Here is a 27973-nt window from a genome sequence, read left to right on the forward strand (position 1 = left end):
TTGTACGACCCTGGATCTCAATCCTGGGAAGCTTTAAACTACCAGTACCCAAGGCCTACTGTGAATAAATTAAATTAGAATGGGGATCAACAGTGGCAGGGCAAACTGTACCTTTAAAAAGAACACCAGGTGATTTAAAGGTGTGGCCAAGGTGAAGTACCACTGATGGAAAGAGGTAGTATGTCCATTGCTGAATTTCACTTTCAAGTTAGGAAGGGAAGCACTTGCGCAGAGTATTAACGCTGGCCCAGTCAACCTTTGCTTCTGCCCACAAAGTGTCTACCTGGTGGTTCCCCACCTGGCTTGACCCCTGCCCCCGACCTCAGTTCCACCTTGCTCAGCCAGCAAGGTTTTTCCTTCATGGTACTTTCTCTTCCCAGTGCCCCATACATATCATAAAACCACCAGCAGTTTACATCTGCACAGGGATTAAATTTCTAAATAGAAAAGGCATCTGCTTTATAAGATTGCCCAAGGTTGTCAAATTACAACCAACTTTAATTCATATTCAAAATTCTTAGAGTTCTACAAATTTTTAGTGAATTGGGTCAAAACAGAAGAGTGGCTGTTCCATCTATGTATTTTCCAGTGTTTTCTTAATGATTTTGTTAACATAGTATTTTATTTTATGCCCAAATAAGAGCAATGCCACATTTTATAAAATGGTATGAATCAGGATCTGAAACAGATGTAAAAATAATAAAAATATACAGTGTGGTGGCTAGTATATATGGATAGTCTTATTCTTTTATTTTTTTGCTCCTTTAGATGGAGGGGGACATTTAGCCATGTGCCTATCTTACAGTTCTAAATAACCATCATCAGCTTCTTCATACTTTATATTTGGTGTGGTTGATGAATTAAATATATGCAGAGAAAGGCATTTTCAGGATGATGTAAAAGCAGTACGTCCACACTCTTCTTTTCTGGGAGGTTTTGGTTGCTTTCGTTAGCACTGGATTTTCTTTTGCCCATATCCAGAGTCTAGGTTTCTTCATCTGCAGGTCTGTGCAGTGGCTTCCTTTGGGCTTGTACTGTTTAGATGAATTTTAAATAAATAAAATATTTTGGCATTTAAAAAAGGCTCAATATTTCCCTCACCCCCTTTTAAGAAGGTGATTAAAAACCATATATGCCACTGATATACTTTTTTTTACAGTCTACAAACTTTAGGATTATGCAATAATTTGTTTTAGAGTTATGGGTTGGATAATCTTTAGAAAGTTGAGATTTTCAATTCCTCCAACACACCAACCTTTACTTTGTACTTTTTTGTCCTGAAATAGTGGGTTTCATGAAATAGCCCCTTTATGCTTCTGTGTCATGCTTCCCTACTGGGGCATATGCAAAACAAGACCCAACTTGAAGGAAGGGTGGTGCCTAGAGTGGGAAGCACACTTAGTAATCTGTATTGCAAGGTATTTTCTCTTCTGATTTTAATACCCTAATTTGCTTAGAAGGCACATTTCTCTGTGTGTTATATTAGGTTGAACTCTATGAAACTGCTGTTTTTGCAGACTGGAAGTTTCATGTGATCCAACATAATACTTAAGATTAAAAACGTGAAAATTGAGGTAAAAGTCTATTATCAGGACAGGGCTTGATGTATGTCATTTTGGTGTCTAGCTACTGGTTTTGGTGACTTGATTAAGACGCAAATACTTGAGAACTGATCTCAGTCTTATACCAGTACTTTGGGAAAATCTACAGGCTTGTAATAATTCAGATAGGCCCATCCTAGTGTTACTAATTGAACCCTATTTGGAAGGCACAAATTCCAAGAAACTTAGTCGAGAGGCTACTGTTTTGAGAATATTCATCCATCCATTCAACGTTATTTATTAGGAATATATGAGAGTGCATTGAAAAGTTTATGGGGAAGTAAAATTAAAAGATAACATGAATCTTTCCATGAACTTTTTGAAGATCCCACTTATGTCACACATTGTGCTAGGTTCTGGAAATAAAATGGTGAGAAAGAGAGACATTGTTCCTACTGCCTTGAAAATTACATTCTTTTGGTAAAGACAGGCAAAAACAAATAAAGCCAAAAGTAAAGAGGCAAATAAATAAAATAATTATAGATAGTTATAAACACTATAAGGACCTAGAATAAAGGCAAATTGATAGGATGGGGAGATTTATTTTAGGTAGTATTGAGCACATTTTGCTCATTGCTAGGTAGGATGACTGAAAATTCTGTAGTGGCCATAGGGAGCTCTATCAGTGAGGGTTCTCCAGAGAAACAGAACCAGTATTGTTTGTTTGTGTGTGTGTGTGTGTGTGTGTGTGTGTGTGTGTGTGTGTGTGTGTGTGTGTGTGTATGGGGGGAGGGGAGGTGGAGAGAGATTTTGAGGAATTAGCTCACATGATATGGAAGCTGGCAAATTCAAAATCTGCAGGGTGGGCTGGTGGGCTGGAGTCCCAAGGAAAAGCTGATGTTGCACTTTGGGTCTGAAGGCTGTCTGCTGGCAGAATTCTTTCTTGCTTGGAGGAGGTTAGTCTTTATTCTGTAAAGGCCTTCAACTGATTGGATGAGGTCCACCCATATTATGGAGGTCAATCTGCTTTACCTGAAGTCCACTGATTTAAACATTAATCTTTTCCACAAAAAACATCCTTACAGAAATATCCAGAATAACATTTGACCAAATATCTGGGCGGCTCGGCCATGATGATGCATAAAATTAACCATCACAGGAGCTTACCTTCCATCTGCGTTTTGTGTTCTTGTTCCTTCAGTGCAGTATGGTAGGTAGGTTGGGAAAAGAAATCATTTATAAAAAGCCTTTTTTATTATGGAAATGTTCAAACATACAAGAAAGTAGAAAGAGAATGGTATAATGAACTCCACATGCCCATCACCAACTTCAACAATTATTAATGAAGATGATTCATTTCTAAATTATACCCTATGTTTCCATTTCCTCATTTCCCTTGCTCAGGAGGAAATATTCCTTTAAAATCTTCATCCCTTACTATTTGTTTTCTTGTAACTTAGACAATGTGTTATAGTACCCACTTAAGAATTTGACCCAGCAAATGAACATGTTACATAGCTAGCTGGTTGCTGGAGATGGAAGCATTTGATGAGAGGCTGGGAGAAAACTCAGTCATTTGACAGATCAGGGCACATTTACAATTTTGGAATATGAGCAGCTCTGCTTTCTGAGTTATTCACATAAGGGTGCATAGTGAGTTTCTGTAGAAACAGATTCTTCTTGGGGGCATTTAAACTTCCTCTGTGATGCTAGGATAGTAACAAAAACCAATCTGAAGCTCTCAGTAAGTAGGAATTGCTGTGGAAATGTTTAACACCTAAATTTAAGAACTCCCTAAACATAATCTTATTTCAAAAGCTGCAGAAGATTTCTTTCACGATTTTTTACTTTACCAATGACTGTATAACATATGGGTATATATATCTAACATCCATAATTCTGAGTCTTATTTTTAGCAGAAACTCTGGAACTTTTCTGTATTTGAAATAGTCATATGTGAAATTTTATGACTGAGAGTTCTAGACAGCCCTCATTAAACCTTAGTAGTCCATGTAGAAGCACGCAGTAAATGTTTATTGCTTGGTTGATTGAAGTTCTTGCTTCAGTCTTCAGCACGAGTCCCCCAGATGATCTGCGAGCCTTGACTATATCCGTTTGCTGGAGAATGTGAAACTATCTCACCTATTTTATGAGTAGCGTTGAGGTATTTTTGATGTAGCAGAGATGTCATTTTCAATTATAGATAAGGAAGTTGCTCATAAGTTTAAAGCTTATGTGATTTGAAATGGTTGGAGCTGTGTTTTTTCTTTCTCTCATCATGGCTTCTCCTGTCTTCATGCACTCTGTACGTCTCTCCTCCTCTTCCCCTGAGCTCTAGTGGCCTTGGCTTGGCTGTCGTTGCTTTTTAATAGTTGTAAATTGTTTGATTTGTGGGAGAGAGTGATGCTAGGGCCTGTCTATCCTGCCATCTTGACCGGAAGCTTCCCCAAGCTCTTTCCAGATTCCCTCTTCCCAGAGGACTCCTCTCCTAGGAGTTTTAAAGTTTCAGGTCTTATATTTAAGTCTTTAATCCATTTTGAACTGATTTTGGCATATGGCAAGAGGTACAGGTCTAGTTTCATTCTTCTACACATGGATATCCAATTTTCCCAGCACCATTTATTGAAGAGGCTGTCCTTTCCCCAGTGTATGTTCTTGGTGACTTTGTGGAAGACGAGTTACCTATAAGTATGTATACCAGAGTATTTTTTATCCATTCATGCATTGATGTACATTTAGGTTAGTTCCACTTCTTGGCTACTGTGTACAGTGGACATGGGAAAGCAGGTGTCTTTTTGATGTATTGATTTTATTTTCTTTGGGCATAATTTCATTATACTGAGATAGCTGGGTCATAAGGTAGATCTGTTTTTAGTTCTCTGAGGAACCTCCATACTGATTTTCCACAGTGATTGTACCAAGTTACACTCCCACCAGCAATGTAGGAGAGTTCTTTTTTCTTTGCATCCTCACAAACATTTGTTACTTTTTGTCTTGTTGATATAATATCCATGCTAACTGGTGTAAGATGATGTCTCATTGTGGTTTTAATTGCATTTCCCTGATAATTAGTGATGTTGAGCATTTTTTCATGTGGCTGTTGACCATTTGTATGTCTTCTTTTGAGAAATGTCTGCTCAGGTCCTTTACCCATTTTTTAATTGGGTTATTTGTTTTTTTGTTGTTGAGTCATTTAAGTTCCGTATCTTGTCTGATGTGTAGTGGACAAACACTTTCTACCATTCCATAGGTTTTCTCTTTACTTTGTTGATAGTGTCCCTTGCCAGGCAGAAGCTTTTTAGTTTTTAGTCCCATTTATGTATTTTAGCTTTGGTTGCATGTGCCTTTGTAGTCTTGTTCAAAAAAGTGTTGTTCACTCACATTTCATGTAGCATTTCCCATATGTTTTCTTCTAGTAGTTTCATAGTTTCAGGTCTTACATTTAGATCTTTGGTCCATTTTGAGTTGATTTTTGTGTAGTGAGAGATAAGGGTCTAGGTTCAGTCTTCAGCATATGGGTATCCAGTTTTCCCACCACTATTTGTTGAAGAGGCTGTACTTTCCCCAATGTATATTTTTAGCTCTGTCGAAAATCAGGTGGCTGTAATTGTGTGGGTTTATTTCAAGTCTCTTTATTCTATTCCATTGGTCAATTTGTCTGTTTTTATGCCTGTACCATGCTCTTTTGGTTACTATGGATTTATAGTATATTTTGAAATTAGGAAGTGTGATGCCTCCAACTTTGTTCTTTTTGTTCAAGATTGCTTTAGCTGTGTAAGGTCTTTTGTGGTTCCATACAAATTTTAAGATCTTTTTCTATTTCTGTGAAGAATGTCATTGGAATTTTGATAGGGATTGTGTTTTGATAGGGAGTGTAGATTGCTTTGGGTAATATGGACATTTTGATGATGTTAATTCTTCTGACCCATGAACTTGTGATATCTTTCCATTTATTTGTGTTCTCATCAATTTTTTTCACCAGTGCTTTATAGTTTTCTTTGTAGAGGTTTACTTCCTTCATTAAATTTACTCATAGGTATTTCACTGTTGTTTTTTTTTTGGTAGCTATTGTGAATAGGACTACTTTCTTGATATATTCTTTGGCCATTTTGTTATTGGTGTATAGGAAGGCTATTGATTTTTGTGTGTTGGTTTTGTATCGTGTCACTCACTGAATTAATTTATTAGTTCCAGTAATTTTTTGGTGCAGTCTTTAGGGTTTTCTGTATATAGGATTATGTTATCTGCAAATAGGGATAGTTTGAGTTCCTCCTTTGTGATTTGAATGCCCTTTATTAGTTTCTTTTGCCTTATTGCACAGGCTAGAACTTCCAGTACCATTGAATACTACATATTCAACTTCTAGTTGAATAAGAGTGGGGAAAGTGAGCATCCTTGTCTTGTTCCAGATCTTAGAGTAAAAGTCTCTATTTTTTGTCCAGTCAATATGTTAACTATGGGTTTGTTGTATATGGGCTTTATTGAGTTGAGGTACATTTCTTCCATACCTAGTTGGTTGAGTGTTTTTATCATGAGGGAGTGTTGGATTTTATGAATGCTTTTCTGCATCTATTGAAATGATCATATATTTTTTCCCCTTCATTCTGTTGATGTGGTGTATCACATTTATAGATTTGCATATGTTGAGCCTTCCTTGCATCCCTGAGATGAATCCCTCTTGATCATGGTATATGATGTTTTTAATGTGTTGTTGGGTTCTGTTTGCTAGTATTTTGTTGAAGATCTTTTTGTCTGCATTCATAAGGATATTGGTCTATAGTTATCTTTTTTTTGTTGTGTCTTTTTCCAGTTTTGGTGTGAGGGTAATGCTGGCCTCATAGAATAAGTTTGGAAGTATTCCCTCCTCTATAATTTTTTGGAACAGTTTGAGAAGAATTGGTATTAGTTCTTTGAATGTTTGGTGCAATTTGGCAGTGAAGCCATCTTTGCTGCCTGGGGTTTTCTCTGTTGGGAGACTTTTATTCCTGCTTTGATCTCATTACCTGTTACTGGTCTGTTTACGTTTTCTAGTTCTTCATGATTCAACTTTGTAAGTTGTATGTGTCCAGGAGTTTATCCATTTCTTCTAGGTTTTCCAGTTTGTTTGCATATAGTTGTTCATAATAGTCTCTTACGATCCTTTGTAGTTGCAATGTCCCTTTTTTCATTTCTGGTTTTATTTGAGTCTTCTCTCTTTTTTTTCTGTTAGTCTTGTTACAGGTTTGTTGAATTTATCTTTTTGAAAAAACAAGTGTTTGTTTTATTGATCCTTCGCATTTTTAAAAAAATTCTCTAATTCATTTATTTCTGCTCTGATCTTTGTTATTTCTCTCCTCCTACTGATTTTGAGCTTGATTTGTTCTTTTTTCTCCAGCTTCTTGAGGTGCAATGTTAGGTGGTTTATTTGCACTCTTTCTTCTTTTTTGATGTAGGTATTTATTGCTTTAAATTTCCATCTTAGAACTGCCTTTGCTGTATCCCATAGGTTCAGGTATATTGTGTTTACATTTTAATTTGTCTCCAGAAATTTTTAAATTTCCTTCTTGATTTTTTTCCTTGACCCATTTGTTATATGGGAGCATACTGTTTAATTTCCATGTATTCTTACAGTTTCTAGTGTCTTTTTTGTTGTTGATTTCTAGTTTTATTCCATGGTAGTCAGGTAAGGTAGTTGATATGGTTTCAATTTTTTAAAAATTTGAGACTTGTTTTGTGTCCTAACATATGGGCTATTCTAGAGAATGTTCCATGTGCTGCTGAGAAGAATGCTTATTCTGTAGCTGTTGGAAGAAATGTTCTATAAATGTCTATTAGGTCAAGTTGGCCTGTAGTACAGATTAATTCTGATGTTTCTTGGTTAATTTATATATGGATAATCCTTTGTGGAGAGTGGGGTTTTAAATCCCTAACTATTATTGTGTCAGAGTCAGTCTCTCCCATTAGGTCCAATAGTAATTGCTTTATACAACTGGGTGCTCTGGAGTTGGGTGTGTATATATTTAGAATTCTTATATCCTCTCATTGACTTGGTCTCTTTATCATTATGTTATGACCATCCTTTTCCTTTTTTACTTTCCTTGGCTTGAGTCTATTTTGTCTGATATAAGTATGGCTAATCCTGCTCTGTTTTTGGTTTCTATTTGCATGAAATATCTTTTTCTGTCCCTTCACTTTCTGCCAGTGTGCATTTTTATAAGTTAAGTGAGTTTCTTATAGGCCACATATTGTTGGTTCTTGTTTTATAATCCATTGAGCCACTCTGTGTCTTTTAATTGGGGCATTTAATCCATTTACATTTAGGATTGTTATTAATTGTTATTGATATATAGGGACTTATTACTGACATTTTGCTATTTTTTTTTTCCTGGTTGTTTTGTGGATCCTGTTTTCCTTTATTCTGGTCTTATTGTCTTTCTTTGTTGTTGAGTGGTTTTCTCTAGCTTTACATTTTGCTTTCTCATAATTTACTTTTAGTATGTGTCTTCTAAGTTTTTGTGTAATGGTTACTATGAGGCTTACAGAAAACATGCTATAGTTATAACAAATTATTTTAGACTAATAACAACTTAACTTTGACATCTAAGAAAAAAGAAAAAACAAAGCCAACTCTGAGCTTCGGCATCATTCCTCTCCACTTTTCGACAGTTTGTTGTTTCAAGATACATCTTTGAATACTGCCTTTCTCTTACATGGTTGTTATATATGTTAGTGTCTCATTAGATTTGTCCTTTAGTCTTCATGCTAAGTGGTTTATTCACCACACTTATGACTTTGGAGTATTCTTATGTTGTCTGTGAACTTACTTTACTAATGAGTTATGTACCTTCAAATGTTTTCTTGCTGCTCCTTAGTGTCAACTTCTTTCAGATTGAAGAACACCCTTTAGCATTTCTTGTAATGCAGGTCTAATGTTGATGAATTCCCTTAGTTTTTCTTTGTCTGGGAAACACTTTATTTGTCCTTTATATTTGAAGGTTAGTTTTCCAGATACAGGATTCTTGGCTGACAGTCTTTTTCCTTCGGCACTCTGAATATATCATCCCATTCTCTTCCTTCCTGTAGGGTTTCTACTGATAAATCCACTGAGAGATGTATTGGGGCTGAATTGAATGTTAAGTGCTTCTTCTCTGTTGCTGCTTTCAGTATTCTCTCTTTGTCTTTGATTTTTGATAACTTGACTATGATGTGGGGTGTTTCTCCTTGGATTGAATTTGACTGGTGATCTCTGAGCTTACTGTACCTGGATGTTGTCATCTTTCTCCATACTTGAGAAATTTTCAGCTCTTATTTTATTATTCTTTCAATATCTTTTCCTTTTCTGTCTCCTTTGGCTATGCCAGTTATGTGGGGGTTATTTTGCTTGAGGGAGTCTCATATTTACCATATTTCTATTTCATTTTATTCTTATTTTTTTTTCTTTCTGCTCCTCTGACTAGGTAATTTTATGTGTTTTATCTTTGAGCCACTGATTCTTCTGTTTGATTAAGTCTGCTATTGGAGCTTTCTATTGAGTTTCTCAATTCAGATAATGCATTTTTTATTTCTACAATTTCTGTTTTTTAAAAAAAATTGTTGCTATTCTTTTGTCAAGTTTCTCATTCTGCTCCTGAATTATTTTTCAGATATCATTTACCTTCTATTTGTATTTTCTTGTGACTCCCTGAACACCCTTAAGAAGGTTATTCTGAATTCTCTGTCAGACATCTCATAGGTCTGCTGTTCTTCTGCATCCATTGCTGGTGTTTTGTTTGTTTCCTTTGGTGGTGACATATTTCTCTCTTCTTTCTCAATCTTTGTCTTCTTACGTTGATGCTGAGGCATTTGAGGAGACTTCTGTTTGCTGCTGATTCTCTGGGGAAGGCATTTTGTGAAGATCGTTAATCACTTCCGGGTCTGTGCTACATGGAAATTCCAACTCAGGAAGGGGTCTTTCCTGCAAATTGAGTCCCCTGCAGTACTGTTGCCCTGACCTTTTTCCTCTAAGACCAGCTGCCCATTCTGCACCCAATGTTTCTGTGGTGGGCCAGCCTTTCTTCCATGTTCCAACTGCTTCCTACGGGGCAGACCATGTAGGCATACCTCCTTATAAGTCACCTGCCTCTGGGTGGCTCTCCTTTCTAGTCTGTCACAGCCATCTGATCCTATGCAGCCCAGGAGAATCCTGCCAGTGGACTTTATGGCCTGTGGGCTGGTGTGGCTGCTCCAAAGCCCTCCTTTCCCCTGCAGACTCCGAGCAGGTTTATGTGAAGGGTGCTGCTGCAGCTTTTTCCAGCTTGTGTAATAGCTAGTCCCTGGTACAGGGCTGGCTCAGAATGATATGTGCTGTCCCTATACCCTCTCGTTATTGCCTTTTGTGCCTTCATGAACTTCGAGGGTCTCTCCTCTTCTTCCCCCAACTCCAGCAGTTCCAGGTTGGCAGTCTTTGGCTTTTTAATAGTTGTAAATTGGTTACTTGTGGGAGAGTGAGATGGTGGGAATCGTCTGTTCTGCCATCTTGATGATGTCAGTCTGATATTATTTTTAAGAACATTTTAGGGCAAGAATTCCACTTAGAATTTTCCCAAAGAAGGTGAAACTAACCAAAATATGTATTTTGGGTGGGACTGTATTTGAAAATGAAAGCCTATGTGAAATGTCATTTTCGTATCATTTGGAGAATTTTCTTTTCCCTTATCTGCTCTATTCCAGTGCTCATATTTGTACTGGAATTCTTTTTGGAAGGAAATATTAGAATTTTGCTACCACAAAGTAGAATTTCATCTATTATAGGTAATGGTAGTAAATCCTAGTTGAATATAAACTGAGCTGTGCTAATAGAAGACTATAGCAGTATTTGCTGCTCCTAAGCAAGCAAGATTCCATGTCTTTTAGTGAGAAATTAGAAGGATTGAAAGAGAGAGAGAAGGAAAAAGCAACAGACAGGCATTGTTGGCTTTAAATAGAAATAGAACTAGCATTTTTGTTTAACTGAATTGATCCAAACTGTAGAACTATATATAATGCTGTAAAATAGGTCACATATGTATATAGAATTAAGAAACGCTTGGCTCCACTATCATGCCTAGAAAACAGTTCGTATGCGAAATTCCCTGCCATTGGAGAGGGAAATTGAAAAAAGAGGGTTTTCAAATGTTCTGTGATTGGAGCCACTTTGGCTGGGCAGAAGTGAGAGACATCATGTACCACCCTCCCAGCCTACTTATGTTTGCAATCACAAAGGTCCCATTAAGGCTGATGCTTTTGATGGTATCCCAGGGGGACTGATTATTAATGTTTACCAGAACAAAAGCATTGACATTGTCATGTTACTAGCATTGCTATTCTAAGAGCCCAGTCATCAAGGACCCCAGGAGACCTCATTTTGCTAACCACTAATGAAGAAGATAAAATGTGTAACAACAGTCCTTTTAGCAATAAACAATTTTACCACCTGCTTAATTTGAAGCTGTGTAAACAAATGAAAAGAAAACATAAACAAAAATCCAACAGTTCTTAGCATTGGTTTAGATTGACAGTTCCAATTTAAGAGTATTGATATGTTCATTCATAGATAGGAGGGGGCCAGTATAAATAAAAATGTGAGGCTATATCCTAGGACCTAGCAGAAACATGTGCAACGGATTAGTAATTTGTGCTGGAAAGGGTTTCTGCCTATAAATAAAAATTTCATTGGATGAAAAATTCCTATTTTTCTCATCACAAACATAGTGGGAACCAGATTAAAACCTGTTGTGTAGTTGTTGGTTGTAGGGTATCGTTCAGAGACAAACCCACTTCAGCAATCTGTGCTGTTTATAGCAGTGACAGTGGGGGATAGGGACACTTTTGAGATTGAAAATATGAACATCATCTCCAGGAGAAAGCTCATTTACTCAACTTTTTGTAAATAGTTTAGAATTTATAAAAACTATCCCTAGATTTTATAGGAGGTTAGCCTCCTGATTAAGCAAATCTAATTTATGGAGGCCAATCTGAATTCAGTTTAATTTGATTCAGTGACTGTTTCTTGTGTGAAATCTATATGCATGACCTGGTTGCTAGATGCTAGAATTTGTGATAAGTGTTATATGTGTTATATACCAGTTATATGTGTTATATACCAACAGTAGTAACAAGTCCAAAGGAGGTGGCTAAGGGGAGCTCCTCAACATCTTGCTTTAGAATGTTGTCTGCAGGGAATGTTGACAGCTTACCAAGTGTGATTCTATCATTTAACAAGTAAGGAAATGGAAGCCCAGGGAATTAAACATCTTTTTCAAGGTCATAGCTAGATATATAAGTGGCTTATGGTGCCTCATATCAATTTTGGTGTTATTCCACTGTTTGTCCTAACCTTTTAATGCAAAAAATAAGAGTCATTATAAAGTAAATAGTCCCATGAAACATTTTATTGATTATTTGTTATTTTATTATTATTATCTTGCTTAGCCAGCTATACTTTAAAATTTTATTTTAGTAAAAAGTAAATGCAAAAGTAAGCTTTAGTCTAGCTCTTGCCAAAAGTCTTATAAATGTCAAGTTTATGATATCTGAGTTAAAATAATATTTTTATTCTGATGGAAAATACTGGATATTCTTTCTTGTGATGTAAAGGATTGCATATTGTAATAAGAATGGGCACTGTCATAGATTTGAATTGGGAAAAAGCATTCAGGTACTAATTGAAAATTTAGTTTTTAAAATATTAAATCATTAAGAATGATAGAAATGGCAAACATAAAAGACTATAGAAACATACAAAATACGTTAAATGAAAGAAGCAGTATATAATATGTGTGTGTATACATATACTAGTATATTCAAATATTCAAAAATATCGATTGCCTGTTCTATGTTAGTCACTCTGCTAACAAACCATGGCAAAGACAAAAGTTAACCTGCTACCTGATCTCATGGAACTTCTAGTTTAGTGAGGAAGACAGATGTTGAAAGAAATAATTACAAAAGTCATCAATAAGCTGTAATTAAAGTAAGTGTTAATAAATAGTAAGAGGTGCTATGACAGAATATTTCAGGGGGATGTAATTTAGTCTGGATTGTGGGGGATGGGCTGTCAGGCAAAGCATTCTGAAAAGTGAGTGTAAACTAAGACCTTCAAGATGAATGGGTGTTGTGGGGGAGGGGGATGGAGTCGGGGGAGGGGATCGTGGCAGGAGGAGAGCTTTCTCAGGCTGACTGAAAGGAGGTGAGAAGAGGAGGTGAGATGCTGAAGCACAGAGAGATAATAGAGAGTGCTTGACAGAAAGGAGGGGCCAAGACTTGCACGGCTGGCTTCTAAGTCCCATTGAGGATGTTGGTTGGACCTTATCCTAAGAACAATGGGAAGTCATTTTAAACATTGAATGACATGATCAAATATGCATCTTAGAAAGATCACAAAGTTCATTCTGTGGATATGGGGTAGGAGTGAATGCAGGGAGATCACTTCAGAGACTGTTGAAGAAGAATGGTGATTTGGACTCAAGTATTACCCATGTCGGTGGCCAAAATGTTGATGGATGCAAGAGTTATTCAGATGAAAGAATGGGTAGACCGTGGTGATGAATTCTAGATGAAGGAGAAGGAATTGTCGGAGATGATTATTAGGTTCCTATGTAATATGATTACAACTCTGCGCAAATTACAGGGAACAATGATGCAAAGAAGGTGCAAAACTCATCAGAGTTGTATTAAGGTGGAGGGATCATGAGTGATATTTTTCCTTTTTTACCAAATATTTAGAAGGCTGATATTGCTTTTAAAATTAATTAAAAAAAAAAAAAAACCAAACAATACTTGACAAACACTGAATGACTGCTGATATTCAGAGTATTGCTTAATCTATCTCAGGAGGGCTACAATTACCTTAGTTCCATTATTTTCCCCTTATTTTTGAGCTTAGTGCATCTTCAAGTAGCACAAGTGATGTTTTTATCTCTTCTCTTGGGACAAAAATCAACAATCAGGTATATCACCTCGTCTGGGAATATTTCCTGTTAATTGTGCCTGAATTTTGCCGTTCTCAGTTTCATTACATTGCCTCCTAATTCTATTGCTACATAGTACTGTGGATGTTATTTGAGATTTCAGAATCTCCCTTATCGGGGGTGCTGTTGCATGTGGCCCTGGAGCACAGGGAGTCTATAGTGATCTCTCTAGCTAGGATGATGCAAAATGAGGTTCTTCTTCATTTTGCTTTAGTCTTTGAAAAGGTAAATACTAAATAAATAGAATTCATTCTTTAGTTCTCCATAAGAATTTTACTATATGTGAGTCTGAAAATGGGTTTCTGGGCAAGAGCGGGGAAGTCTTTTAAGAAAATTGTGTCATTAAAGCCATGTTAAATAGTCTCTCTGGAAATGCGGAAGACCTTATGTGTTCAAATAACCACTGAGTATTTGTGGAACACATTTAAATTTCTGCCTTGGATGTAATAGATACTCAAAAATACTCAATGGGCTTGTGAAATCTGGAGAATATTTAAAAGGTGCTATCGCTATAATGGCATAAACCTTGGGCAATTTAAAACTTTTGTTGAGCCAGGCCTAGGCCTCCTCTGTTTGAGATCATCAAGCTTATATACAAAACTATCTGTTGGGTAGAGTTTAAAAAATATATCTTGACATAAGTCTTACTTGACTTAGGCAGGAGTTCAGAATTTTTTAATAAAATTTTATTACACTTATTTTGGAAAAGTAATTACAACAGTTTTCATTTTTCAAAGAGTTTAGTTTTATTAGCAATATAAGCAGCTGTGGTATAGTAGAAACAGAATGAGAATAAACCTGGATCGGAATCCCTTGTGTGCCACTTATTAGGAAAATCACTTCAACTTTTTTATTTCTAGTGTCTTCACTGTCTTATTGGCATTTTGTGAAGATTTGGAGTAGTGGTTAAAGCAAGAATTTGAATTCAACAAAGAGGAATTGGAATACCAGTTCCAGTCTTTATTATAGGTATAAACCTTGGGGCAAGTTATTTTTTCAGAGCTTCAGTTTTTTCAGTTGTAAAACTGGAAGGCTAATATCTTTCACAAAGAGTTTTTATTCATATAAGTTGTCAAAAGCATTGTATACTGTAAATTTCTTGGCAAATGTTAGATATAATGATAATATCACTTTTATGAGGTATTAGCACATCAGGAAAAATATTACAAGAGTTTAACATATTTTTAAATTTATTTTTAATTGTACATATTTGTGGGATACAGCGTATTGTTTCAATACATGAATATTTTGCACAGTGATTTATTTAGGGTAGATAGTATATCCAGCACCTAAACATTTTTCTTTTCTTTGTGGTGATTACCTTCAAGATCCACTTTTCTAGCTGTTTAGAAATATTCCATATAATATTAGCTATAGTCAACCTAGAACAACAGAATTTATTCTTCCTACCAACCTGTAATTTTGTATCTGTCCATCCGTCATCCTCTGATGACTATTATTCTACTCTCTATTTCTATGAGAATCACTTTAAAAAAAAAAAAGTTTAATGTATTTTTACCTTTTAAAATGTCACAGAGCTGGCCGGTTCGCTCAGTTAGAGCTCAGCCTTGTAACACCAAGATCAAGGGTTCAGTTCCCTGTACCGGCCAGCTGCCAAAATAAATAAATAAACAAAATGTCACAAATTTTGGCTTAATAGTGAATATAGGCACTCCTTGGAGATATTGCAGGTTCAGTTCCAGACCATCATGGTAAAGCGAATGTGGAAATAAAATGTCACACAAATTTTTTGTCTTCCTGGTGCATATAAAAGTTAAGTTTACACTGTACTATAGCCTATTGTGTGCAACAGCATTATGTCTAAGAAAAGATACACATATCTTAATTAAAAATACTTTATTGCTAAAATATGCTAATAATCGTCTGAGCCTTTAGTGAGTCCTAATCTTTTTGCTGGTGGAGGGTCTTGCCTCAATGTTGATGGCAGCTGACTGATCAGGGTGGTGGTTGCTGAAGGTTGGGATGGCTGTGGCAATTTCTTAAAATAAGACAACAATGAAGTTTGCCACATTGATTAACTCTTCCTTGCACAAAAGACTTCTCTGTGGCATGTGATTCTGCTTAATAGCATTTTACATACTGTAGAACTTCTTCCAAAATTGGAGTCAGTCCTCTCAAACCTTGCTGCTGCTTTATCAACTAAATTGTCATAATATTCTAAATCCTTTGCTGTCATTTCAGTAATATCCACAGCATCTTCACCAGGAGTACATTCCATTTCAAGAAACTGCTTTCTTTGCTCATCAATAAGAAGAAGCTCCTCATCTGTTAAAGTTTTATCATGAGATACAGCAATTCCAGTCACATCTTCAGGCTCTACTTCTAATTCTAGTTTTCTTGCTGTTTTACCACATGGGCAGTTACTTCCTCCACTGAAGTCTTGAACTGCTCAAAGTCATCCGTGAGGCTGTGAATCAACTTCTTCAAAATTCCTGTTAATGTCAATATTTTGACCTCCTCCCATGAATCATGAATGTTCTTAATGGCATCTAGAATAATGAATCCTTTCCAGAGGATTTTCAAGTACTGGGAGGTACTTGACCCAGATCCATCAGAGGAATTACTATCTATGGTAGCTATAGCCTTATGAAATGTATTTCTTAATAAGACTTCAAAGTCAAAATGACTTCTTGGCCCATAGGCTGCAGAATGGATGCTGTGTTAGAAGGTGTAGAAACAAAGTTCATCTCCTTGTACATCTCCTCTGGAGCTCTTGGGTGACCAGGTACATTGTCAGTGAGCAGTAGTATTTTGAAAGGAATCTTTTCTTCCAAGCAGTAGGACTCCACAGTGGGCTTAATAGACTCAGTAAACCATTCCATAAACAGATGTGCTATCATCTAGGCTTTGTTGTTCCGTTTAGGGAGCACAAGCAGAGTAGATTTAGCATCATTCTTAAGGGCCCTAGGGTTTTCAGAATGGTAAATGAATATTGGTTTCAACTTAAAGTCACCAGCTGCATTAGCCCCTAATAATAGAGCCAGCCTGTCCAAAAAGCTTTGAAACCAGGTATTGACTTCTCTCTAGCTATGAAAGACCTTGATGGCATCTTCTTCCAATACAGAAGATATTTCTTCTCAATGGCGCATGTTCCTACTCACATAGCAAATTTGCTCTTAACAAAATACACCTGTAGACTCTTTTGAATCATGTTAAAGATGGGTTGCAGTCCATTTTATAGTTCTTATTTTGACTCCATGCATTATTCATCTTCCTAAGCCATGTTATTCATACTAGGTAGTGCAATATGTCTTTCTCCAAAATGCATGATAAATCATCTTAAAAATGATAGACTTAATTAGCTTCACGACCACTCTAGTAAGTCAATAGCGAACAGCATTTTGTAGATGATACAAGAAAGTTAACTAACGGCTGTGAGAAGACACTTGAAATAAACCCGGTATTCTTGACTTTTACTTATGATTGATCACCCTAGGGATCTTAGTAAAGAATGAGAAGTAGATTTCCCAAGGTGATATCTCCTTCAAAAAATGCTAAACATCAACAAACCTCAGTAGAAGAACTTGCATAAGATTTCAATTTGGGGTTTAATTACCTGGGGACCATATTATTGGAAACATTTTCTTATCTCTCTGTATGTGTCTATCTCCATGAGCTGATAATCCTTTAAAAATCACATAGATATACAGGCTTTCATTTTAGCTTTCATCAAAATAATATAGATTTTTAAGGCATAGCTTCTAGAAGCTGGTATTTCTTCTTAGGTCATAACTCTCCCCTCCCTACAAGTAGCTGTCATCAGATAGAAAATGGGGTCTGAAAAATTTAAGTAATAGACTTTAAAGAACTGTCAGCATTATTCTGGGTATGGAACACCTCTGTACAAAATTACCTTGGGTGAGGTTGATCAAAATAGATGAAAAAGCATATGTATGGCTCAAGAATTTGATCGTTTTTACCCCTACAGAAACAACTCTTTAGTATTTACTGCTTAGTTATTTCATATGTTTAAAATGATCTTAATTAAATTAAACTTTTATGGTTAAAATATAATTCCAATTAATACAAGATTTAAAAAAATGTAGCTCTTAGGAATATGCAGGTAGCTTTCCTTTCATTTTTATTTATCAATTGTTGCTAATTCTTTCTTAGATTGCTGGTTTGAGTGCTTTGAGGTTGTAAACCTTCCCAGATAATGTTCTTGGTAGGAGCTTGCATGTTAAACACACACATACTTGTTTGTTGTTTTGTTTTATACTTCTCATAATTAGGAAATGTCATGAACTATTCTAATTCTAGTGATGAGCCTTCTCAGCTATGACAAGACCTTAAAAGTAGTTTTTCCTTCTAGTCCAGGGAGCTAAACTGCCCTTTCTTTTCTATTTTTCTTTTCTCGTTTTTTTTTTTCTTTTTCTATAACATGAGAAGCCAGTTTGTCTTCTTATTAGCTGTAAGAAAGCCCCTAAAGAATTAGGATAGTAGGTACATATTTGTCTGGTATTACCCTCGGGGTGCTCTACTAATCAAGTTGAAATTTACTTAAGCAGCAAAGATATCTCCATGATTATTGTGCCAATATTTGGCCCCTTTGGCTTTAGGCTGATTTAGTATAAAATGAAAGCTTGCTAAATAGGTAGTTTTTCAGGTTCTAGCCGTAGGTACAATTGCTTTTTTGAGTATTTTGGAGTGTAATGACTAGATACTCTTTCACATAGAGGCTGAGATTTGGCCTCTTTCCAGTCACTCTGGGATCATCTGACAGTGGTTATCAACAAAACTGTAGAACAAATCTCTGAAAAGGCAGCTTACTTCTGAATATACTCAGCCTCCATATTACGATGCCCTTTGGCCCCCACTTGTAAATTGTTGGGTTTCAAAGCAGAAAGGAACTGTTAGAAGTCATCTAGTGAGTTAACTCCACTTTACAGATGATTATAAATGAAGGAATCAAGGCTATTTAGCTTTGAACATTTCCATTAGTAACTTCTATTCATTCATTCATTGAACATGTAGAGTCCCTGCTGGTGTGGATTCTGGAGCTACAAAGTATGAGCATGGTCCAAGCACTTACAGACTCTCAGTCCATAGGAAGAGGAGGACTGACAAATATTTACCATGCCAAGTGAAATCTTACATAATGAAGGCACATTCAAAGTATTCTGAGTTTACACCTTTGATTGTAGACGAGGAGTTGACAAAGGAAGCACTGGGGGATTTGTTGTAAAAGATGAGTATTTACCAGGCGGGTTAGGGGGAGGAGCCATCCCAGGCAAAACAAAAAGAAGTCAGGAAAGAGCACGGTGACTTTGGAAAATGCTTAGTGTATTACTGTGACTTGTACCTAGGACTTTACAGGGAGGAGTAGTGAGGAATGGCCAAGTTCTCACTGTGTGGCAGTAGTATTGGGGACAGCTTATACACAGCTGGACATTCAGGTAGGACAAAAGGTAGAGTGTGTGAATTGTTAATATACTGAAGTAGTTCTAAGCTGGTTGATAAATAGCCACTGATCTGAGGCCCCTTCTACCATCCCATTGCTCCCACAGACCACACACCCAATGCTTCAGCAATTAAAGAGTTATACTTAGCAGGGGCCTGTAGGACCTCCACTAGCACTAAGGCCAGTTATCTGGTGCTGATTGTTAATTTTGTGACCATCTCTCTTCTTGGCTGCTGTGGTAAAGAATTTGAACCTTATCTAAAGGGTAGGGCTTGAAAATTCAAATGCTTCTAGGGGTCAGGCAGGCCACATAGAAATGAGTGAAGCAAGTGGGTATAAACAAGAGGAAGAGGTGAGGACTGTAGTGATTGGAAGCATTCAAATTAATTTTTATAATCACTGTGTCAACAAACATAAGTGAGTGGTGATTTTGACAGATGGGCTGCCAGTGCTCAGACTTTGCAGTGTAAGGAATTGGGAGCCATGGTGGTTTTTTTGTTTTGTTTTTAAACTAAGAGGATGATGCAAAATTCATTTTTTAGAAAAATCACCATGGTGGTTTGAAGGGCAGAGATTACAGAAGACTAGGGGATATGAGGTCGAGATCAAGGGCTGTGCTAGTGTGAAGATTGAATAGTAAGATGCTGACTTTAAAATCTCTTAAAGAAGAGATTTTGGGTTGCATATGAAAAGAAAGTTTTCTCTCTATAATACAACAATGGAAAGGATTATTAAGGAAGACATATTGTTTCTGTCTTATAAAGTACCAAAAGGATAGTAGTAGAAGCTAACGCCACTGATATCTCAGAGAGAACCTTCTGTGTCTGTGATACCCTGAAGCATGGTAACTTATGCAAAATATTTGTGGGGAAAAAAACAAAAAAACTGTGAGTGGCAAAGTGGGGTGGAACAAATGCTGACTGCTTAGTGTTAATAAGCAGGGAATTTGTGTGATAACATTGACGCATTTTCAACTATTCTGAGTAGGTTTTACTCATTAATTTAACAAATTTATTGAGTACATTTGTCACTGTTTTATGTACTGTTTTTAATATGATTCATTCATTTATTTATTGAGAATTTACTATGTACATAGCACACTTCTAGGCACTGGGGATAAAATAGAGAACAAAACAGACAATTCCTGCCCTCCTTGGAGCCTCCATTCTAGGGAGGAGACAGACAACTTGATGTAAGGTCAGGGCATGGTTAGCAAACACAGAGGATGGATGGAGGCTGGGAAAGACTAGAGACTGAAGCCAACTAGGTATGTAATATCCGAGGGAACTAGAGTGTGGGGAAAGGTGATCACTGCACAAAACAATGAAGAGAGACTTCGTAGGCCAGAAATGAACAGAACTTGGAATGGAAGGAATGAAAGGGGGAGGTGTTGAAGAGAGAAATTTACAACCAGTAGAATGAGTCTAGAGTGTTGAACACTGGTAGCAAAGTCGAGTGCCAGGTTTGGATAAGCTGAATTTGAGATTTTGGTGAGACATCTAAGCATGGCTATTTTCTTATATCAGTATTTTTCCAACTTTGATGGGAGTCAGACTCTCCTGGAGAACTTGACAGAAATATGTAACTCCAGGCCAAGCCCTATTCCTTGCCTGCCAGGGCCTTTGTGTTCTTTATTAGCTCACTAGGTGATCCAGACACACCAAAGTATGAGAATCACTAGCTTAGGTAACCAGAGATACAAGTCTGGAAAGAAGGATTGAGCTAAGGACTGGAGATGTAAATTTTGAGTTTCTAAAAAAGGTGTTAATTGAAATTTAGGGATGGGCCAACTCTCCCAGCTGGTTAGTTGTAAAGAGGAAGGAGGAGAAGCCAGAGGATGATGAGTGGTTTCATATATGTAGTTCGTGGGAAGACAAGAAAGAGCCTGAAAGAGAGACACATGAATTATGCAGCATGAGGGGAAAATGCAGAGAGCTCAGTTTCCCATTAACTGAAATATGGGCTCCTTGGAGACAGAGCCCACAGGGGTACCTTATACCTGGCATTGTGCCTAGAGCTTAATAGGTACTTAATTAATATTTGTTTATTAAATGAATCAGTGCATCCCTAAATGGATAATGAGAAATTTTTAGGAGACTATAAACAGTCATATCAAATACAATAGCCTGAGGTCAAGAGGGCTGAAGCCTAAGGGATAGCTAGTAGATTTAGTCAGAAGGAAGCTATGGCTATAGAAGAGATGGGGTAATTAAGTCCAAGCAGTGAGTTTAAGCTCTGCAGTCATTTGTAACATTCATTCTGAATTGTTGATAAACAGTGTAATAGCAATAAGATACACACACACACACACACAAAATATGCATATGTATGTGTTTGTATGCATGTATACATGTAAGAGTATGGATATTTAGCTCTAGAGTCTTTAGTGTCCTGTTGTTCTGTAACATCCTGTTGCTGCTTCCCTCAGGTTATGAATCTTGCAGGATGAAGTGCATCTCAGGAGTCTCACGGGTTGTAGAGGGTTATCTTTGAGAGGTTGGAACATAACAAAGGCAATGAGGTACCAGGGACATATCTCCAGTAAGCTTTGATCCTTTTGCTACCTTCAGTTTTTCAGTGATTGCACTCCAAGAATAGATATAGTTTCTAGACATAGCATAAAACTATAAAATCCTATTTTCAGATTTGTTCAAAGCTTTTTAATTACAAATACACATTTCCTTTGAAAGGATAAACCTTTGTGTCACAAAGCAGAGATGCTTGTTAGTCAGCTCTCTGGAATCTGCAGGTGTACAAGAAACATCCAACCTTTTTGTATTTTGAAATGTCATGCCCAATTGGCTCTTAATGAAGATTCATTTATCCTTTTCTCATTGTTAAGAATGGTCTGTGGGAGATAGACTTCTCTCAGTCTACATGAATAGAACCCATTACTGCTAATGGAAGTTTTGTATTTGCCCATGGAGGTGAATGGGCATTGAAATAACTACATTTAGATTTTCACAGTCAATTTTATTTAGCTGTCTTAAGATTTCAATGATGATTTCTTTATGTCTCCCAATGCTGTTTGACATTGATGGTAGGTATCTGGTGATGGTCTGAGGTTATGACTTTAACAGGTGTAAGTGTTTTTTTCCTCTGTTTCAGCTGAGAAGTTTTGAGAGTGAAATAGTCACAGCCATTAAGAGACCTCCAATTTAATTTCTCATCATGCTTATTCTGTAGTTCACATTAAGTCCAGAGTGCTGAAGGAACTGAACAAGTGAACTCTGTAGACTTCAAATAGCTGGCCATGGTGTTGGCCATGGCGTCTCACGATGCTCAGAACTTCTTCCAGCCTTTCTCTTCCTGGATATCTCGGGTTTATGAAGCTCTCCAGCAAGCAGGAGATATGTTATCTACTTCGCTGGTTAACTTTAGCAAACAAGACTCTAAACTGAGTGACAAGCTAGACCAGGACTTAGATGATATTCACATTCAGGAAACTTACATTGAAGATGGAGAACAAGACAGTGATTGGAGTCAAGAGGACACAAATTCCTTGTTTCTTGAAGTGGATCATTTCTCATGTTGTAATAGTGATTTGCAGGATTCTGCCCAAAGTTCAAGCCCCAGGCTTAGCCAACATGCAAAGGACTCATGTTCCATAATGTCCCAGTGGCCCAATCAGACCCTTGATGACCAAAAGTCACCACATGTGCTTTCTTCTATTGCTGAGGAAGAACATCACCTTGAAAAGCAAAGAAATGGACTTCAATACAGCTTTGACAGCCAGCTCCCTCGTACTTTAGAAAATGTTGATGGAAAAAAGCAAGGTAAGATAGCCAGTCATCATTTTCTCTGGGTTCTTCTGAAGGGTATTTCTCCTTATTTTGTTTTGACTTGTTTTTAGTTATCATGTAGATTTTATTTTTCTCTCTCTCGTGTCTTTCCACATACTGGCTTCTGATTGAGAGATGTAATCCTTAGGAATATTTTCAATATATAAAAACTTGGAAGATCCATGTTTGTGGGCTCCATATTCCAAAACAATATTTCTGAGGAAGTGAAATGGTGAAAATTCATCTGTGGATTCTGTTTGAGAAGCCCCTGTGCACATATCATACTCTTAAAAATATCCTTTAAATTGTTCTATTTCTTTTCCTCTAGGTTACGAATTTCCAGATGTAACTATATTATTCAGTGTGAAATCCTGTGCAAAAAGCCATACTTATTGCAGAATATTTAGTTGATAACACTCCAAGAACACTTCTCACAGTGTTTGACTGAGATGTGATGTGAGATGACAGTAGATAGGAAATCTTTGAAATAAGAATAGCTTGATTTTCTTTTAGCCTTGAATGGTGAGGACACATTAAGTAAAAACTGCCTCTGAAGCTTTATGCTGTCAGAACTGAGTGCATATTGGGCCTTCAATAAATGCATAATGAATCTGCTAAAAATGTAATGGATTCTATAAAAGTAGCTGTAGTGTGTTCCAGCATGAAGTTCTCATATTTCTAATACTCTATCCCTGAAATAAGGACATTCCACTTGGTTAAGGGACAGAGGTAATTTATATACAAAGGAGGAGAGTGGGTATGTGTGTATGATGTACGGTTAGAGTGCATACATAGATTACACAGATTAGTGAGTTATTTATGTGATATAAAGACAAAGTTAGAGGGAATAGACCTTTCTGGAATACCTCATAGTCTCTTCATCTATTTTATCTTAGCTTCCTCTTTTTAGGGAAGTGTTTTATCCAGATACATAAAGTCTTGGTATATAAGGAAACATAATTTCATATTCTTCTTATAATGCTTTCTTAATACTGTCACTCAAATTGAGGTAACATTGAAATGCTAGAATAAACTAGTGAAAATGAGGTAGGCTGATACTCTTTCTGAATCTGATAAACTAAAAATAATTGCAATTTTGAGTCTTTAAAATTATCTGTAGAGATAATTCTAGAAATATCTGGGCTAGCAGTAGAATTTCAAATTTAGATTTGAGTTGAAATTTCTATTCCTATTTTAGAAAATGTTTGCCAAAGTTCAACTGTGTTTGAAATGAACATGAACTTGGCTTAACAGATGCTTAAGAATGGTTTTGTTAATGTTTGTAATTGTTGTAAAATCTAGTGACAGTGAAACAATTGTGTTCACTTGTCCATTTTGGAGATGCAGATTGTAGCCTCCTGTAAGGCAGGGACCATGCTGTAGCTTCATCTCTGTATCCTTAACAGTGAGCACAGTGTTAGGTATATAGTAGGACATCAGATAATAATCAATTACGGAGCAACAATAAGGAAAGCTAACAACTTTAAGAGGTATATACTATTATTATTCTCACTTTACAGTTGAGAAATTTGATGCATAAGAGTTTCAGAACACATCAAAAATCCACATTTAGAAAGAGTCTGATTCTAGAATTTACACATAAAGTAAGTACACACTTTCTTTTTCCTTTTTTATTTATTTATTTTAAAATTACTCATTAGTCTTTTAAATATAAATACTCATATTTTCTTTAAAAATTTTTTTTTAATGTAACATAGTTGACTGTACGTTTCTGTGGGGCACAAAGTTGAATATCAATACCTGTGTGCAATATGTAGTGTTCAAGATACTTGGTATATTTAACAATGTACAAAGTAATCATTCTTTGTGGTCCTTTACCATTCCTCCCTTACTCTCTCTTTTTCCTTTTTAAAGGTATAATTTACATACAGTAAAATTCATTCTTAGTGTAGAGTTCTGTGATTTTGACAAATAGACACAGTCTGTAACCATCACCACATTCAAGGTATAATACTGTTTCACTATCTCAGAAAATTCCACTGCATTCCTTTGTAGTTAATCCTTTTCTGTCCCCCCTGTCCTTGATAAGTGCTGGTACATTTTCTGTGTATTTTGTTTTATCTCTTCCAGAATGTTGTATAAATAGAATTATGCAGTTTGCAGCCTTTTGAGTTTGGCTTGTTTCATTTATCATAATGCATTTGAGATTCATCCATGTTTTTGTGTGTTTCAGTAGTGTGCCCTTTTTTATTGCTGAATAGTATTCGATTGCATAAATCCATCCATTTGTTGATTGATTCATCAGTTGAGGAATATTTGGGTTGTCTCCATTTTTATTCCTTTCTGTTATCAATGTCTATTATTATTATTATTATTTTTGTTATACTTCTATCTGTGTAATGGAGACGAAAAAGGATTACTCAAAGCAACGTGAATGCAATGAGAAGCCCAAAGGCAATGCACTTCAGCAACTCCTCTGTTAGAAGGTGAAAACTGCATACAGCCCTAATTCAGAGTTAGCTTCTGTTTTAATTGTAAAGACAAGGAGGTTTCACAAGAAAAATCAGTTGATTCAATTATTTCAAAAGGATGCAAAGACATGGACAGTGTAACAAAAGTTATCTATGGCTAAGTATAGCTTAAACAATGGAAATAGTAACATAAGTAAAATTAACAACATGACATTCCAAAGTACAGTTTGTGAAAAGCTAAGTTGGTCAAACTGATCATTATCTAAAATCCAACCTCTCCTCAAATGATTTGAGCAAAAGTTATATTCTTGTGATTAAATCTAAGTATAATTGTCTCTAAAGTTTCCATGAAAAAACAGCTTGCCCTCAGTGAACATTTTTCACATTTTTCCCTACAGCAATTCTTTAAAATCTCTTAACAGGATTGGTATGACAACCACCTGTAAGCTCTAAAATCATTAAAATATATAATCCCGTACCTAAGCAGGGATTAGAGTTGATTAAATGGGCTGTTGCCTGACTAGCTGCAGGCTTTTGTCCCCCGGCTGGAGGCCTTGGCCTCATACATGCATTACCTAATTAACCCTATTATAAAAACCAAATGAGAATCAATATATACTTAATTAGAATTGATTAAATGGGCTTCTGCCATGCTATCTATGGGCTTTTGCCCTTTAACTGAGGGCTTTTGCCGCATACATGCATTACCTAAAAACCCTATTCTGAAAATCAAATGAGAATCAGGATTTCTAACCCTCTACAGTTTTTGACTGATTACATTGGATAGGACCTCTATTATTATGTTAAATAAGAATGGCGAGAGTGGATATCCTCGTCTTGATCCTAAACTTAGTGTATAAGCTTTTAGTCTTGTGCTGTTTCTTAGTAGTTAGGTGCAGGTTTCTGTCGATATTCTTTACGATGTTGAAGAAGTTTTGTTCTACTCCAATTTGCTGAGCGTTTTTATCAAAAAGGGGTGTTGAATTCTGTCAAATTCTGGTTTCCAGCTAATGAGATGATCATATAATTTTTCTTGTTTAGTATGTTGAAATGAATTACACTGACTAATTTTTGAGTATTTGAACCAGTCTTGCATAGTTTGGGTAAAATCCACTTGGTCATAGTATACGATTGTTTTCATATCTTGTAGGATTTGATTTGCTAGTATTTTGTTGAAGACTTTTTTATCTATCTTCATTTGGGATATTGTTCTATAGTTTTATTGCAATATCTTTATCTGGTTTTGGTATCTTGGATAATGTTGACTTCATAAAATAAGTTGTGAAGTGTTTTCTCTTTCTTATAGTCTAGACACACTTGTGTGGAATTAGTATTTTTTTTTTTAATGTTTGCTAGAATTTTTCAATGAAGCCTCTGAGCCTGGAATTTTCTTTGTGGGAAGGTTTTGGAATGCAAATTTAATTGTTTTAATAGGTACGTGATTGTCCAAGATATTTGCTTTTTTTTTCCTTAAGTGATTTTTGGCACTTTGTGGTTTTCAAGAAATTTTTTCATTTTATCTATGTTGTTAAATTTATGGACATTGTATTTCCTTTTTTTGTTATTTTATTTTTGGTGTCTGGCCAGTACAGGGATCTGATCCCTTGATCTTGGTGTTATAACACTGCACTCTGAACAACTGAGCTAACCAGCCAGCCCCACTATTGTATTTTCTTACTACTGATTTAATGTTTGTAGGATTTATAATGATTTCCCCCTTTATTTCCTAATATCGGTAATTCTTATCTTTTAAAAAAAATCTAGGTAAAGGATTATCTACCTACCTACCTACTTACCTACCTATCTATCTAGATCCCTTCCTCTTTCCTTCCCTCCCTGTTTTTTCCAAAGAACTCATTTTTTGTTTTATTAATTTTTCTTTGTGGTTTTTCTGTTCTTAATTTTATTGATGTTTGCTATTATCTTTACTCCTTTCTTCCTCATTCTTGCTTTGGATATAATTTGTTCTTTCTTTTTTTCTAATATCAATCAGTGAATAAATTCCCCTCTAAGCAGTCAGTGCTTTATCTGCTTCTGACAAACATTAACATGTTGTGTTTTTACTTTCATTTAATTAAAAATATTTTCTAATTTCCCTTTTTATTTCCTCTTTCATGCTCTACTTACTTAAAAATGTGGTGGTTAGGTTCCAAATAATGGAAATATTCTAGATATTTTTCCGTTATTGATTTCTAGTTTAATTCCATTATGTTCTGAACGCATGCTGTTTTACATATTATCATGTATTATTTTAGTGTTAAAAAATTAATTAAGGTTTGTTTTATTACCCTGAATGTGTTCTGATTTGTTAAATGTTTTACGTGCACTTGAAAAGACCGTGTATTCTACCTTATTGGGCAGAGTGTTTCATAAACTGTTTCAAGTTTTTTGAGGCTATTTGTCAGATTTTTTAGCACTTATTTTGTCTATTAATTTTTGTCTACTGATTTTGTTCTGTTGACTACTGAGAAAGGAGTATGAAGTCTCTAGCTCTAATTGTGTATCTGGCTATTTGTATTTTTTATTTATATTATTATTATTACTATTTTGCTTTACAAAGTTTGAAGCTTTGTTATTAAATACATACATATTTTAGAAATATATGTCTCCTTGGTGAATTGACCTCTTTGTCACTATGTAATGTATTGTTTTTATCTCTGGTAATATTTTTTGCCCTAAACTCTACTTTGATGTTAATATGGCTATTCCAGCTTTCTTTTGGTTAGTGTTGCATGATATATTCTTTTCCATTCTTCAACTTTAAACCTGCTTTGTATTTATGGTAGGTTTCTTGTGCATAGCACACAAGTAGATCTTATTTTTTTAATCC

General features: G+C 35.9%; 1 protein-coding gene across 1 annotated transcript in view; it reads left to right on the top strand.

The window, feature by feature from the left end:
- Positions 1 to 22182: 22182 nt before the first annotated feature.
- The window catches only part of SYT16 (synaptotagmin 16), a 115471-nt gene continuing 109680 nt past the window's right edge, over positions 22183 to 27973 (top strand). Inside the window, exon 1 of the mRNA XM_063091368.1 lies at positions 22183 to 22705. Within this exon, the coding sequence (XP_062947438.1) occupies positions 22183 to 22705 (523 nt within the window). The remainder of the gene's footprint in view (positions 22706 to 27973) is intronic.

Source organism: Cynocephalus volans, chromosome 3 (assembly GCF_027409185.1).
Source record: "Cynocephalus volans isolate mCynVol1 chromosome 3, mCynVol1.pri, whole genome shotgun sequence".
NCBI classification, from domain to species: Eukaryota; Metazoa; Chordata; class Mammalia; order Dermoptera; family Cynocephalidae; genus Cynocephalus; species Cynocephalus volans.